Consider the following 15215-nt stretch of genomic DNA (forward strand, 5'->3'; position numbering starts at 1 on the left):
CCCCTGGAGAACACAAGAAGACGCCCCCAGCCCCAGCCACTCCGAAGATCGGGGGCCAGTGGTTGGGTGGTGTGGGGAGTCATTGCACCCGACGCCTGCCCAAGCCAGGACTGCTCTGCTCGCCCACCCAGCCCGCCCACTGAGCCCCCGACGAGCTCCAGCATCCCCCTGGGAAGGCCTCTGCTGCTCCTGGGAGCAGGGCCAGCATGGGGGTCACTCACTCCAGGGTGCCAGCCCCCCGGCAGAGATGCAGGGGGCGTTTCCCATCCTGGTCAGGGATGTTGGGGTCGGCTCCTGCCACCAGCAGCACGTGGACACAGGCAGGGTGACCCGCAGCACAGGCCTCATGCAGGGCTGTGCGGCCCCCGGGGGCACAGTCGGGCCTCGCCCGCCGCCTCAGCAGCAACCGCAGGATGTCCGTGTGGCCACGGCTGGCTGCCACATGCAGTGGGGTGGTCAGCTCCTCTTCGTACGTCAGAGACCAGAGTCCTGGGGAGAGAGGGTAGGGCCTCAGCGCTACGGCGTGAGGTGGCAGACGCCCAAGCTGGGGCCTGCAGTCCCCCCACCAGGCAGACCCCAGGGCCCCCCGCCGTACTCAGAGCGCGGATGTTGAAGCGGAAATCCCTCCATCGCTCTGGGTCGCTGGTATCAAAGACTGAGTCTGGAGCCAGGCCGAGACTGGAGTCCGCGAGGATGCGGGAGACGGAGCCCACATCCCCAGCCAGCACTGCCTGCCAGAAGGCCAGGGCGGGTCCCGAGGCCGTGCGGGTGACGATGGGTCCCGGACCAGACTTGGGGTGCTCCTCTGACCCTCCGCTGGGCTTCTCCACCAGCCTGGCACAGAGGGCATGTCTGTCACCGGAGGGCTCTCCCTGTCCCCTGCACTCTTCCGGGGTCCAGCTCATGAGCATGTGGGGAGGGGGAGGAGAGTGGGAGGCCAAAGGCAGAGGGAGGGAGGGGACGGCGGTGGAGGCAGAGGGTCCCTGTGAGCTGGCCTGACCTGGCCGCTGTTGGGCAGGAGCTATTCTGGGCTCCACATGACGCGACACCAGAGCCAAGGTCTAGGCTGCTGGGCAGGCCTGGGCGGGGAAGCAGCCCAGCCGCTCCTGTTCCTCAAGCCCGGCCTCGCGCGGAGTGGTCAGCCCAGCCCCCGCGGGGCCACCCCACTGCCCTCACCCCTCTGGTGGCTGCTCCAGCGAGGTTCCGCAGCCCGGCCCTCCAGCAGCAGGTCGGCTGTGCTGCTCGGGGGGAACAGCTCCTGCAGCCTGGCCAGGTCCCCTGTGTAGAGGGCATTCTGCAGGGCCATGTCTCGGCACAGCAGCGGTGATGGCGGAGGGGGACCCTCGGCTGGGCGGGACTGGGGTCCCCAGCCCCTGTAGGTAGAGGCAGAGGCAGAGGGGAGGCACCCCAGGCGGTGTCCCCAGTGGGGAGGAGAATTCCTTCCCCTAGGCATGGCTCCCTTCTGGGAGAGAGAACCAGGCCAGCAGTGCTCAGGGCGCCGCCCGGGCAGGCGCTGGGCCAGTGTGGGAGAGCGGGAAGGCACCAGCCAGGCTGTAAATAGACCCACTGTCCTGGCTGTGGGTACCCGGATGATACCCTCAGGCCAGGAGGGGGCAGAGAGGAGCAGAGAAGGGAGGGCTGAGGCCTCCAATCCCAGCCTCATCCCCTCCACTCTACTGTCACAGATTTTAAAAAGCAAGACCCAGAGGAGGGAAACAATTTAGCCCTAGGGCACACAGGCTCTTGTCACAGAGCCAGGTCTGGGACCCGGGACTGCAAGCTCTTTGCGTCTCCGAATCAGCCTCCAGGCTCCAGGGCTCTGACTGAAGGGCCGTAGGCGCCAGGCCATGTTCCCTGTCCCCACGTCGTCGTCCTCGGTGAGCCCTGAACCTTCCTGCTCCCAGCCCAAGGCAGGCGTCCACAGGAGGGTCGAGCAGCTGAGACCACCCTCCACGCGTGATCACAATCCACGTGAGGCAGCCCCTCGGGGGTTCTCTAGGGGACAGGCATCTGTCCCCAGGGCTCAGCCCATCCCAGTGGCCTCTCTGCCTGGCCACGAGGCGTAGCTGAGGAGGGAGGGAGGAGCGCCTTTGCCTGCTAGGACACTGTAGGACAATGAGATGACTCGGGGGGCGGGGCACAGGGCACAAAGGAGTAAGGAAGTCCGACAGCCATGTCCTGGCCCAGCTTGGCGGCCCTGCCTGCGCCCCGGGCTGCTGCAGTCCAGCGGCCTGGCCCTGGCTCGTGTCCCTGTGGACACCCCTCAGCCTTTCTTCACTCTCTGCAGGCTGGCACCCAAGAGAAACCCGGGACTTGCCCTGGTGCCTCCCACGTTCCCTGACACCTCTTCCCCTGAGCTATCCTCTCTGCCACAAGGGGACACCCATGATGAACTCACCAGGGACAGCCATTCTCCCTGAGGGACAGGTTGTGGGTCAGAGCACTGGGTGCAGGGCTGGGGCAGGCAGGGTGGCAGGGGAGGGGTCTTTGGAGGAAAAAGACCCTGGTCATTCAGAAACCATCAAGTCTACCAGCTGCCCTGGCCACAAGGCCCCTTTGCCCCCAACACCCTTGCTGAGTCCTCTCTTCACCTCACCCCTGCCCCTGCCCCAGCAGTCACCTCCCCAACTTTCCAAGCACATTTGCTGCGCAGTGGAGCCCTAGGCAGAGGGGACCTGAGAGACTGGCCGATCCGACCTCTCTCCGTCCGTGTCAGGGGCCTGAGGCCAGCCCGCACAGGGAGGAGTGCCATGTGGGGCCGACTCATCCCAGACCGTGCTCTTCCCTGACTCGCTGTGGCCTTCCTTCTGTCCTGTCCCCTCCACTGCCCCGCCTCCCCCGTCTTCCTAAGTTTTCTCTCTTTACCACCTCAAGGAGGAAAGCAGCTGGGAGCCAGAAAAGGACAAAGAAGGGAGAGGAAGACATGGGACGGAGGCTGAGGAAGGAACGTGGAGCCGGAGCAGAGGACGGGGCCGGGCAGAGCTCAGGAAACGGAGGCCGGGTGTGGGAGGGAGACCCGGCTCATGCAGGGCCCACAGAGGTAGGGGCAGACACGAACACGGAGGGCCACGAGTGCTTGTTCCAGAGCATCGGGCGTTTATGTCTGTGCCCTGGTCCCAGCACCCTCGGTGCGCCCAGGCCCCGCACTAGCCCCGGCTCCCTGGGACCAGCTGTCACTTCCTTTTCTTCTTCTCCTTTGCCAGCCGGGCCTCCTCGACCTCCAGCTGGTCCTTGCTAAGCCTCATGTTCTTCTTGCCCAGCGGAGTCCTGAAGTACCAGTCCTGCGTGGGTAGGTGAGAAAGAGGGGCAAGTCCATTGGCCCCTCAGTTCGGTCTCTGACCCTTCCCCTCTTTGTGCAGATCCTGTTTCTCGGAGCCCTCTCCTCTCCCCCGAAGCTGGGGATCCTGTCTGAGCTGGGGCTCCTCTTGTTCCCCTCCAAATACTCCAGGCAGCAGTGTCGGCCATTCTTGGGTATAAGGCCTCCTCTCTCCACTCCTGCAGCCCTTTTATCTGGGCTCCCAGCAGGTGGCCACTGACCCGGGGTGCGCAAAGTGGGTGGCAGCTGGTGCCAGAACCAACCAAGAGCTCTGGATACGAGGGGTCTTCCAAAAGCTCATACAAAAACTCATATTATGAACAAACTACATGAGGATTTTTGCACCAAAATAAACTCATGCTTTAGCTGCATGTTTCCAAAGCCTTTTGGAAGTCCCCTTGTATGTAGGCAGGCTGCTGGGCACCTACCCTTCAAGGAACCAGGCGAGCTGACCTGGCCCTGGCCTTCCCTGTGTCCTCTGCCCTCTGTCCCCACGTTTATCTTAGCTGTAAGTCTTCTGCATGGGGGGCAGGGGGAGGGTGGAAGCGCGCTGTGGAGAGCCAGCACCTGCAGCCTCACCTTCAGAGCCTCCTCCTCTTCCTTGTACACTGGCTCTAGCTTTGCCAGGTGCCCCAGGAACTCGGAGGCCACCAGGGGCCGCCTGGGCAGTTGCAGGAGCCGCCTCTCGTTCAGCACCGACTGGACGGCTTGGAGAATGTGACCGGGCGTGTAGCCATCGGACACCTTGGCCAGGGCACTGATGTCCAGCCTCTGGGTCACCGAAACCCCCTGGGACTCTATCATATGCTTCCAGAGCACTGTGGACATGGGAGGGCATGGGGCAGCGGGCCTTGGGGCGCCCAGCAAGCCCCCTGAATCCCCGCCTGTGTCTGGAAGGAGGACGAGCAGAGGTCATCCTCCAGATGACCCACCACGCGGGTGCCCATGGAGCTGGCCAGGCCCCAGCTAGACGCAGCCTTCTCGGGGACACGGGCTCTAGCAGTGGGGGCGTTGGGAAGGGGGCACTTGGGGAGGGGCTGCGCCCCAGCCCCTTCTCTGCCGGTGTGCACACCACCCGTTTACCGTAGCGAGAAGCATAGTCGGGCCGCGGCATGAAGAGGACCCTCTCGTAGGTGCGGCACAGCCCCTTCATCTCTGCCAGCTGCGGCTGCGCCGTGGTCCCTATCAGCATCACGCGGTCTCCAGGGCTCAGCAGCCGCATGGCCTTGGTCAGATCCTTCTTGATTCGCTTTGGGTCCATCTGCCCCAGGGAAGGAGAGGTGATGGTCTGGGTGTGGGCCGGCCGTTCGGAACGCCTGAGTCTGAGCACACGCAGACCCCACCTGGGCCTGACCAGTGAGGAAGGCGGGACCGGCCCAAGGTCGTGGTGGTGAGGTCTCGTGTGCCTGCACCAGCATGAGCCTCCTGGCCTTGCCCAGGGCGGGCCCCTGAGGCTAAAGAACCGCCCACGCAGCCCTTCCTGCCTCCCTCCCTCACCTCTCTCTCTTCCTTTGGGACTTTCTTATAGAAAGTCTTCTCGGCATTTCCGATCCAGATCACAGAGGGCTGTAGGAGTCGGGCCACCTGGACGGGTCAGAGTGGCAACCAGACGTCAGCTTTCTCTGGACCATGACCGCGTCCTCAGTGGGCCGGAACCCGGGATTGGGGCCGGCCTCGGGACCCCAGCCTCGGGACCCCAGCCTTCACTTCCCACAGCCACCGGCCTCCAGCCCAGCCCTCTGCTTGTCCGTCACACTCAGCATGAACCGAAGCACCATCGTCCTTGGTGGGCTGCACATTAAGCCTCATCCTCCCAGAAAAAGAGCCCGTTCTGCCTCTCTGCCTCCCCAGCCCTGGGGTTCAGGAGCCCCAGGCTCCTAGCCAGGGCTGGCAGGGAGACCTCACCAGTTCAGATCCTGAAATCGCACCGACAGGCAGGCGGTACCTCCTACACGGCCAGCCCGCCCCGCTCTGCTGTCACAAGCCTGAGAACCAGAAACGCCCGAGCCAGGGACCAGACCTTGAAGACCATGTGCACCACCATCTGCGGCCCGGCCCTGCCGGGGTATTTGCCCTGCAGGTTGCTGGGTGACAGGTCGAACAGGTTGGCTCCCGTCTCGGTGCACACGGCCTTGACCAGCATCCTCTTCCCCATGCCGGAGGGGCCCACCAGGAGGATGGAGCGGATGAGAGGCGCCATGGCGTGTATGTCGGGGGAGCCTGAGAAGAAGGAGGCGGGGCCCAGGGCAGCCGATGGGCCAGCAGGGGGCGGGGCTGCGCAGACTGCCCAGTATGACCTTCCCCCGGCCTCAGGCCACCCCCGGGCCTGCAGGTGGGGAGCGGCAGCTTGGAGGACCTGAGTGGCTTAGCCACCTGCATTCCGAGCAGCCGTGTGGGGTCAAGGGAGCCACTGCCCACTCCCGTACCCCTGCTGTTCCCACTCCTGCATGTGACAGGCTGCCTCAGAAGGCCCTCGGACTCTGGTACTTAACAGGGGGAGGGGACGGACCACAATATGTCACTTGGGGCTGAGGACTGGCAGTGTGGGCTCCTCTGCAGGTCACAGTCTGGGGTGGCCCAATCTGGGTGTGGCCCCCAGCAGGGACCCAGGAAGATAGGAGGAGCCCAGCACTGATCCATGGCATCATGCCCATTTTGGCCACCCTACCTGAGCCCCAGGTCCCCACTCAAGAACCCCCTGCCCAGGGCCAGCTCCCTTCTATCCCCGGGGCCTCTCACCAAGCCGCAGGACTGCATACAAGGCCACGTTCTGCCGTACGTCAAACAGGGAGGGCATGGGCAACTTGTTTGCCAAACTCAGAGTGGACCCGAGGTAGAGGCAGTCGCCTGTGGGGACAGGTGGCCACCTAGTGGGTAGCCCTCCTTTGGGCGAGGCCAAGGAACACAACTGCTTGGGGAGAATGCTGGCTTGGGGGGTGGGGGTGGGGGCGCCTCGGGCACCAGAGGAGGGGTCTCACCTATGTAGTCCTTCAATGCCACCGTCTCACTCTTCTTTACAAGGCCATAGATGACAAGTTCTTCATACAGAGATTCCACAGACCTGGCGGAGGGTGGCACAGGGAGGCCCGAGGACATCAGCGAGGGAGGATGGAGGCAGACGGAGGCAGAGACCAGGTGGGGGGCCGAGGCCCAAGGAGAGGGGATGAGCGGTCCCCCTGCCCGATATTCTGCAGTGGGAACACCGACAGAGCTGCTGGGACGCAGAGGCAGAAGGCACTGCGCCAAGCCCCCTTGCTGCTCTGTGGGTGAGCGGCCTGGGAGAAAGCCCATGCCCTCGGAGACGCTCTGCCTCAGGCCACCCACCGCCCAAGGCCCTGCCTTTAGAAACCCGTCGGTCAGGGTAAGGGTTGCCCTCTTCCCAGAAGCCACATTGGAAATGTAGGTCATCCTTCTGGGCTGCCATTAAAGTGGTTAGCGTCAACCTGCCCAAAGCCGCTCTTCGCGGGAGAAGAGGACAAAGGGACATCTACGGGTCCCTTGACGCCCCAGAGTGGGAAGTCCAGGAAGAAGGCTTTGGCCGAGACAGAGCTCGTTAAGACAAAGCTCGAGGGAGGCCCGGGAGGAAGGGAGCTCCGTTTCCATCTGATCCTGAGTGGCTGTTTCAGAGCACGGACGGAGGCCTTCACTGGAGCCAGCAGCTCAGAGAGGTGCAGCGCTGCCCCTGGTCATGCAGCAGCTCACCAAGGGTCTGCGGGCAGCCCCTCCCCGCCCTGCCCTGGTGCTCTCCACCGCACAGCGCAGGGCGGGCACATAGGCTGCTACCTGTCTGGGGTCAGATCTTTTTCCTTCTTCTTCTTCCCAGCTTTCTTCCCAGCCTTTTTCTGGTTGGAAACAAGTACATAGGTCGCCGTCCCCCACCCCCAAGCTCCCCATCTTCCCCCCAAATCCCCCAGCGCACCCTCCCCTGCCCAGTCCCTCATTGTGCCTTTGGAATCTTCAAAGGTCTCCCCTCCTCCCTGTCCACAGCCAGACGCAGGTTCTTCAGCTCCTGACGCATCAGCTCGTCCACCTGGGGAGGCAGTGGGGCGTGGGAGTGCTCAGGAGCCTGACCTGCTTGGGATCAGCAGATGGCGTAATGGTTACATCGCTGGACTCCCACATAGTCGACTGCGGTTCGAGTCCTGGACCCGGTGGCTAAAATTCACGCGGGGCACGTGTCGGAGCTGGCTCAGCGCCCCTCCCACGCCCTCCACAGCCCTGCTGCCCCAGGCACCCTGGGGAGAAGCGAGGGCAGGGTGCAGAGGCGGAGAAGGGAGGGCCAGTACAGGCAGCAGGCTGAGTGAGATTCTCCACGAGGGCAGCAAGGGCTGCAGAGGATGAGGGCCAGGGGGAGGTGGAGGACATCGGGGAGGCAGGGAGGTGGGGAGGAGGATGGAGGGAGCCGCCGTGGGGAGCCCTGGCCTGGTGCACACACCTGTACCCGGATCTCCTGCTCCACCTCCCTCCTTTTCTCCTCCCGGAGGGTCTCGGAGTCGAAATTCTGACTGGGATGTGTGCTGTCCTGCCGGTTCTTCCACAGATCTGACCACAGGAAACAGAGGGATGCGCGCGCGTTCTGTCCCAGGTACACGCACTCACACACACAAACACACGTGTGCACACACCTGTGGGCACGGGCATCACGCATCCGGGGTCAGGAGCCTGACCCCGCTGCTCCCTCATCCCCACCTGGCCGCCCGCACTGCTTCTGGTATACCCAGACCATGGATGGGCTTGCCCCCAGGGGTGTGACCTCACTCACCCCCACAGCCCAGCACGCTCCCCTCAAGGGATCACACTGCACTCGGCCCCCCGTGGTGTCGTTCCCTCAGGATCTGTGTGGCAGGACCCACTTCCAGGCCCCAGCAGGCCGGACGCCCTCCCAGCCTTCTCCCCTCTTACTTATATACTCCTCATGCCCGGCATTTATCACAGGGATAAACTTGGACGGCAACACTTGCAGCATCGTGTCTGCCTCCTAAGACAGAAACAGCCCTTGACCTCGGCCCCTACGCCCTGCTGTCATGAGTTCTGGCCCTAGTTCCGCGGTAATTACAGCTCCTGCTCATAGTGGAATTGCTATACTCAGATCGGCCTTCCTGCCTGAACGCCAGACTCCACCCCTTCCTGCCCACCGGCCCCACGTGTCCAGGACTCCTCACCCCCTTCTTGCCCTTGTCTTCCTTCCCTTTCTTCCTCTTCTTCTTCTCTTTCTCTTTTTTCTCTTTTTCTTTTTCCTTGTTTTTCTCTTGCTCCTTCTTTTTGTTCTCCTGGGCCTGCATCTCCAGTTCCATTCTCACCTGTGACCCACATGGGAGATGTCTCAGAGCACACGGGGATTGACAGGACATGAGCACACAGGCCCGAGACAGGGAACCGGATCGCCAGCCAGGGGGACGGAGGGGTTGCCCAAGGCTGTCACACGGAGCCCTGACTGAGGTCCAGGAAGAAAGGAGTGCCCCGATCACAGCCATGCCCCCTCGCAGGCCTGGGCACCTGCGCCACAGCAGCCTCACCGGATGCACTCCTCCCCGCCAGGGTGCCTCCCGCAGCCACGAGTGCTCCCTGCCCCCTTCCCATGGAGTCTCTCCAGCTCCCTCTGTTCCCTCTGGTCACATCTACCTCCACTGAGGCTGACTCATCCCCAGCCTCACAGTCACAGAAAACCTCCTGTCCCTCCCTCCAGGATACCTGCTCAGGAGTCTTGTCTGCAAAGATCAGGCTGGATCCACCCAGAGATTCATCTGGATAATCAGGAAACCGGCCGGTAAGTGCACTGAGTGGGCATAAGATGAATGGAGACATAGGTGGGTGGGCGGGCAGGTGGTAGACAGGTGAGTGCATGGAGGGATGGACAGATGGATGAATTACTGGACATCTGTGTGGACAGAGGGGTAGACAGGTGAGTGCATGGAGGGATGGACAGATGGATGAATTACTGGACATCTGTGTGGACAGAGGGGTAGACAGGTGAGTGCATGGAGGGATGGACAGATGGATGAATTACTGGACATCTGTGTGGACAGAGGGGTAGACAGGTGAGTGCATGGAGGGATGGACAGATGGATGAATTACTGGACATCTGTGTGGACAGAGGGGTAGACAGGTGAGTGCATGGAGGGATGGACAGATGGATGAATTACTGGACATCTGTGTGGACAGAGGGGTAGACAGGTGAGTGCATGGAGGGATGGACAGATGGATGAATTACTGGACATCTGTGTGGACAGAGGGGTAGACAGGTGAGTGCATGGAGGGATGGACAGATGGATGAATTACTGGACATCTGTGTGGACAGAGGGGTAGACAGGTGAGTGCATGGAGGGATGGACAGATGGATGAATTACTGGACATCTGTGTGGACAGAGGGGTAGACAGGTGAGTGCATGGAGGGATGGACAGATGGATGAATTACTGGACATCTGTGTGGACAGAGGGGTAGACAGGTGAGTGCATGGAGGGATGGACAGATGGATGAATTACTGGACATCTGTGTGGACAGAGGGGTAGACAGGTGAGTGCATGGAGGGATGGACAGATGGATGAATTACTGGACATCTGTGTGGACAGAGGGGTAGACAGGTGAGTGCATGGAGGGATGGACAGATGGATGAATTACTGGACATCTGTGTGGACAGAGGGGTAGACAGGTGAGTGCATGGAGGGATGGACAGATGGATGAATTACTGGACATCTGTGTGGACAGAGGGGTAGACAGGTGAGTGCATGGAGGGATGGACAGATGGATGAATTACTGGACATCTGTGTGGACAGAGGGGTAGACAGGTGAGTGCATGGAGGGATGGACAGATGGATGAATTACTGGACATCTGTGTGGACAGAGGGGTAGACAGGTGAGTGCATGGAGGGATGGACAGATGGATGAATTACTGGACATCTGTGTGGACAGAGGGGTAGACAGGTGAGTGCATGGAGGGATGGACAGATGGATGAATTACTGGACATCTGTGTGGACAGAGGGGTAGACAGGTGAGTGCATGGAGGGATGGACAGATGGATGAATTACTGGACATCTGTGTGGACAGAGGGGTAGACAGGTGAGTGCATGGAGGGATGGACAGATGGATGAATTACTGGACATCTGTGTGGACAGAGGGGTAGACAGGTGAGTGCATGGAGGGATGGACAGATGGGTGGATGATGGATGGATGACGAGACAGATGGGTGGGTGGGCCAATGGGCAGATGGAAGGGTGAGTGGAGAAATGGACAGAAGAGGATGGAGAGAAACAAAGGACTAGGGAGAGAGAGGATGAGAGGGAAAGAAAGGATAGTTGGGGAACGGAAAGGACTTCTCCGGGGCTGTTCGCGGATGCTTTCCTCTCCTGTTCTGGACTTTCTCTTCCCTTGGGAGACTGGGAAGCTGGAGGTGAAGATGGTCCTGAACGTGGGGAGAGCCAAGGTCTAAATCCGGATTGTTAGCAAGGTGTTGGTGTGGGGTGAGGGCGGGTGGGAAAGGGCCCTCTGAGCTAGAGGACGGAGCAGGCCGGGCACCGGAGTGAGGAGGGAACAAGGGTTTGGTCAGCTGAGGCCGGGCACTCACTGGCACTCGATAAACCACTGTCGGATTTGCCCCTTCATTCTCTCCTTCATGTCAGGGCCCTCCGTCTCTGTGAGAGAGTCATGGGCCTTCGCCATGGCCAGCTGGAACTCCTCCTCCTTTTCCCCCTGGCGGAGCCTCCGGGCACTCTCCTCAAGGTAGGCCTGGGACACCACATCCGAGTGCTCTCCCCAGTTGGACGGGGGGAGCTGAGGCGGGCGGAGAGAAGCCCAGGGGCTGAGGAGCAGGACGTGGCCCGTCTGTAGGCACACACGTCTGCCCCCCACACACGAGGCTCCCACACACACCCACACGGAACAACAGGCCTGCCTGCACCAGGAGAAATTGTGTTTGGAGCCAAAATTCGTCTGCGTAAATTACTCCGATAATGAGTTTGTGAGATGCGTCCTGGCTGGCTCTCGCCCACTCCCCCCAGCATACCCTCCCCTGCAGCCTCCGGCCCAGCCCCCACGCACCCCGCCGCCTGGCTGCCGTTCTCACAGCCACTTTCCCGCCTCATTGGCTCCCAAATGTATTTTAAATATCACTCTGCGCAGAGACAATTACTGAAAACGCTGAGCTCACAGTGTTGATGGGCCCGGGCGGCCAGGCTCATTCCTCACCCACTGCCGTGCCATGCCCCTCACCCCTCCCCACCGAGGCCAACCCCAGCCTCCCTCTGCCGGCTCTTGCCTCCTGGGGGTCCAGCTCTCTATCCCCCCCAAACCTCTAACCGCCACTTCTGTCAGCAGCCAGGCCCATCCCTCCTTCTGAAGCCCTGAAGCCTCCCTGTAGTTGTCCCAGGTGCCAAGACATGGCCTTCTCACCTGGGTGCCGCCAGCCTTGGGGTGGGCTCCTCCCCTCCAAACCCTGCACCCAGGCCCAGCCTCTGGCCCAACCCCCTCTGTCGTCAGGCCTCCATAGGACCTGCCCAAGGCAAAGCCCTCTCCCGTCACACCCTCCTGTCCTGTCAGTGGGGACTAGCTGGATGGGAAGGTCCGAGGGCAGAGGACAGACAGGCTCAGGGACAGGGTACACACTAGCTCACACACACGCACCAGGGCTCCCTGTCACGCCCTCCTGCCCTGTCAGTGGGGACTAGCTGGGTGGGAAGGTCCGAGGGCAGACGACAGACAGGCTCCCCGTCACCATCCGAACCCCGACATACACACCCTCACTTGCTCACACCTAGCCACCCTCCCTGCAGGGGAGGGGGAGCAGGTCTGGGGTCCGTGGAGTAAGTGGAGGTGTGTGGTTTGAAAAGCCTGTTTTGGGGTGCCTGGATGATCCCCCAAGGCTGCAAGGGGCTATGGGGTGTGTGTGGTTGTGCATTGGCCTCAAGGAGCCTCCCACTGCCTGCCTTGCACCCTCCGCTGGTGGGGGGTGGTCCCTGTCCCTGGCTCTGCCCCACATCGGAGGGCCCCCCCAAGGCTCTAGAAGAGGGAGACACCCTGTCCTCGCCTCCCTTTCACCCAGGCCCTCCTGCCCGGCCTGGGTGGAGGCTAGCGTGGCCAGCATGGGCCGGAGCGGGCTGTGCTCCAGGTGGGATGGAGATGGGGAAGAGGGGGGCTCCGGCGCGGCCAGGCAGCTCACCATGCCGATGAACTCCATCTCGGCCCGCCGCTCCTGCTGCGTGCGTCTCCTCTGTAGATACCCTTTCCACACCTGGGGCGGGCACAGTGGGCACAGACCCCCCACTGCTCAGGGCGCAGACCCATGGGGCAGTAGGTCTGAGATTACAGGGGCGGTGGGAGGAGCCTGGGGAAGGCACCCCCCGGCCCCCCCACCCCCCGCAGGTGCACACAGGCAGGGTCATCCTGAACAGATGGCTCCAGGTCGGCACCTAAGCCATCCAGCTCCAGGTCCCCAGAAATTCCCTCCTCCTCTCCACCTTAATGTGATCAGACCTCAATTCACGGTCCCCACTCTCCCTCCGCAGAACATCTGTACTAGCCGGAGTGAGTGTGAGTGCATCCAGGCACACGGATGGGTGCTGCAGGGACCTGGGCGTGCCTACCTAACCCTGCAGTTTTGTCCCAGCAAACCGACATGAGACGGAGCATGACCTCTTGGGCCCACAGCCTGTCAGCTCAGAGCAGGGCCCCAGTCACCTCCAGGCCTGGGACAGCTGAGTGCCACAGGTGGTGGCGGGGGCCCTGGCAGAGACAGGCAGGGCCAGTGCAGCCAGTGCTTTCTGTCCACACGACGGCACCGCCTGGTAGGGCCGCATGTTGCGCTCCATGTCTGGGCTCGGCCTCCCGCTCCTGCGGCCGGCACAGACCAGGCCCACAGCTAAGTGCCTCAGCACCCCCCTCCACTAGCGTGCTGGACACTGTAAAACTGAGGCGCGGTACTTCTGGACTCCTGGTCTGACCACCGGGACCATGTGACTTGCTTTGGCTCTCGGGGAGAAGTAGGACGTTTGGGACCACCCTCCCCAAGGACTGGCTTAGGAAGCCCCATGGTGGAGGACCTCCTTCTCATCGGCACAGTCATTCAAGTGCAAGGGTCCAACCAGGAGTGAGAAACCAGGCCACTGGACCAACAGGTGGCGCGGTGGCTGCAACAGCCGGATCCCACACGGCCAGCTGTGCAGCTGCGAGTCCCGGACCCAGCAGCTTGTGTGCGTCCCCCAATCCCAAGAGGGAAACAGAGAAGGGACGGCAGCGTGGCCACCCCTGGCGAGGTGCAGGGGAAGGCTTTCTCTCTCTCTGGAACACGTGCACCTATAGCAAACTAAAACGAAAACAAAAATGCTGTTTGCAAAGGCTACATATCTTCACGAGCTTGTTTGTAGGCTGGTGCTGGTTTTAGCGGAAGGCGGCCTCAGCTTCCTCTAGTGGGTAGGAGACAGGCATTTTTGAGGCACTGGGATTTGAGAGTGACAAGATAGGAGAGGAGGCTGAGAAAAAAGGCCCAGTCCCATGTCAACAGTTTCTGGAAAGAAAAGGTGGCAAGAGGCTTCCTGTGACAGGCCAGGGCTGTGCTTCCCCAGAGCAGCCACAGCGCAGGAGCAGACAGTAGGCCCTTCCTATTCTGGAACTTTCCAAGGCCCGTCCAGTATCTAGCCAAGCTGTTATCCACTGAAGTCAGTCTGTGTTAGTGCATTTTAGGGGACAGTGGGAGTGGCCACAAACACATGCTGGGGCAGACAGGGAAGCCGGCCCAGAGAGGTGCGGAGTGGTGGTCCACAGCAAAGGAACAGCAGGACAGCAGGATAGTAAGAATGCTTGCGAAGGCCTGCAGGCGGTGTGGAGATTAAGGCAGATTCCACACGGCAGACTGTACGGTTCAAGTCCTCGACATGGCACTTTGAAAATCACGCTAGCTGCATGTGCACGTGTGTCCACAATCCCAAGAAGAGAATGGAGGAAAAGGCATTGTAGCATGGCCATCCCCTCTGAGGGTGGTTTCTCACCTTCTCTCTCTCTCTCTGTCTCTCTCCAATGAGAACACTTACCCTACTGTAAACTAAAAAAAAAAAATGTCCAGGAACATGAGGTGAGGCTGCCTTTCTTTATTTTAAAAAAATTTTTTTTTTGGAGAGATTTTTGCTATAAGATGTGTGCACTCGCCAGAAAGACAGAGAGAGACAGAGAGACAGAAAGCGAGAAATCACCCCTCAGGGGGGCTGGCCAAGCCACAATCCCTTCTCCTCCATTCTCCTCTCAAGATCTTGGGCACGCAGGCACACGCGCCCGGCGTGAGTTTAAGCTACTGGTTCCGGGACTCGAACCGTGGTAGACTACATGGGAGTCAAGCGACATAGCCATTATGCCAACTGTTGGCCCCAAAGTGGGGCTGCCTTTCTACAGTGAGGCAGGGTGGGGGGCATACTTATGTTATTTTGATGTTACAGTGACCCCAGAAAATTCAGAGCTTGAAGGTGCTTGGATCACACTGGCTATCCAACAAATTCATCATGTTCTTCTACCTCAATTGCTAGGAGGCTCGGGAACACCGACTAGTTCATTTTGAACAGCCTTGAGAGTCTTGGGGATAATCATCTACTCTGTCCTACTACTCTATTGTGGATCTTTCCCCCCCTAATTTTAATGGCCCTTCTGTTTCTGGGGCTTTATAGCACCCCACTCCCAAGTCTTTGGGGGATGGAGATGGAGGATACACATAACAGTAAGATGCATGTGATGGACTGCGTGATACTTGAGAGTCTAGCTGTGGGGCAGCCAAGTTCAGGCACCTGAACTTCTGGGGTCAATGGTTGAGCCTGGCAGGCTTCCTAGGGGAGGTGACTATACCCTGGTTCTGCTGGGCACTCAGCATTACCTTCTGTACAGTGAGAGCTGCCTGGTCCTGCCCGAGCTTGAGCCGGCCGTCC

The 15215-nt window shown here is 60.8% G+C and overlaps 2 protein-coding genes across 2 annotated transcripts in view; both read right to left on the reverse strand.

The window, feature by feature from the left end:
- Positions 1 to 961, reverse strand: part of ASB10 (ankyrin repeat and SOCS box containing 10) — an 11207-nt gene extending 10246 nt beyond the window's left edge. The window contains exons 1-2 of the mRNA XM_006150227.1: positions 596 to 961; positions 222 to 489 (exon numbers count right to left, since the gene is read on the reverse strand). Coding sequence (XP_006150289.1) covers positions 222 to 489; positions 596 to 911 — 584 coding nt within the window. The 5' untranslated portion in view covers positions 912 to 961. The remainder of the gene's footprint in view (positions 1 to 221; positions 490 to 595) is intronic.
- A 2015-nt stretch (positions 962 to 2976) lies between these two features.
- Positions 2977 to 15215, reverse strand: part of DRC11L (dynein regulatory complex subunit 11 like) — a 14479-nt gene continuing 2240 nt past the window's right edge. Inside the window, exons 4-19 of the mRNA XM_006150250.2 lie at positions 15164 to 15215; positions 12470 to 12541; positions 10880 to 11085; positions 9008 to 9092; positions 8479 to 8616; positions 8219 to 8294; positions 7752 to 7858; positions 7263 to 7346; positions 7100 to 7158; positions 6295 to 6377; positions 6056 to 6163; positions 5337 to 5536; positions 4814 to 4900; positions 4400 to 4577; positions 3896 to 4134; positions 2977 to 3281 (exon numbers count right to left, since the gene is read on the reverse strand). The exon at positions 15164 to 15215 is cut by the window's right edge and continues 140 nt beyond it. Coding sequence (XP_006150312.1) covers positions 3174 to 3281; positions 3896 to 4134; positions 4400 to 4577; positions 4814 to 4900; positions 5337 to 5536; positions 6056 to 6163; positions 6295 to 6377; positions 7100 to 7158; positions 7263 to 7346; positions 7752 to 7858; positions 8219 to 8294; positions 8479 to 8616; positions 9008 to 9092; positions 10880 to 11085; positions 12470 to 12541; positions 15164 to 15215 — 1882 coding nt within the window. The 3' untranslated portion in view covers positions 2977 to 3173. The remainder of the gene's footprint in view (positions 3282 to 3895; positions 4135 to 4399; positions 4578 to 4813; positions 4901 to 5336; positions 5537 to 6055; positions 6164 to 6294; positions 6378 to 7099; positions 7159 to 7262; positions 7347 to 7751; positions 7859 to 8218; positions 8295 to 8478; positions 8617 to 9007; positions 9093 to 10879; positions 11086 to 12469; positions 12542 to 15163) is intronic.

This window comes from Tupaia chinensis, unplaced genomic scaffold (genome assembly GCF_000334495.1).
Source record: "Tupaia chinensis unplaced genomic scaffold, TupChi_1.0 Scaffold000280_1, whole genome shotgun sequence".
Taxonomy (NCBI): domain Eukaryota; kingdom Metazoa; phylum Chordata; class Mammalia; order Scandentia; family Tupaiidae; genus Tupaia; species Tupaia belangeri.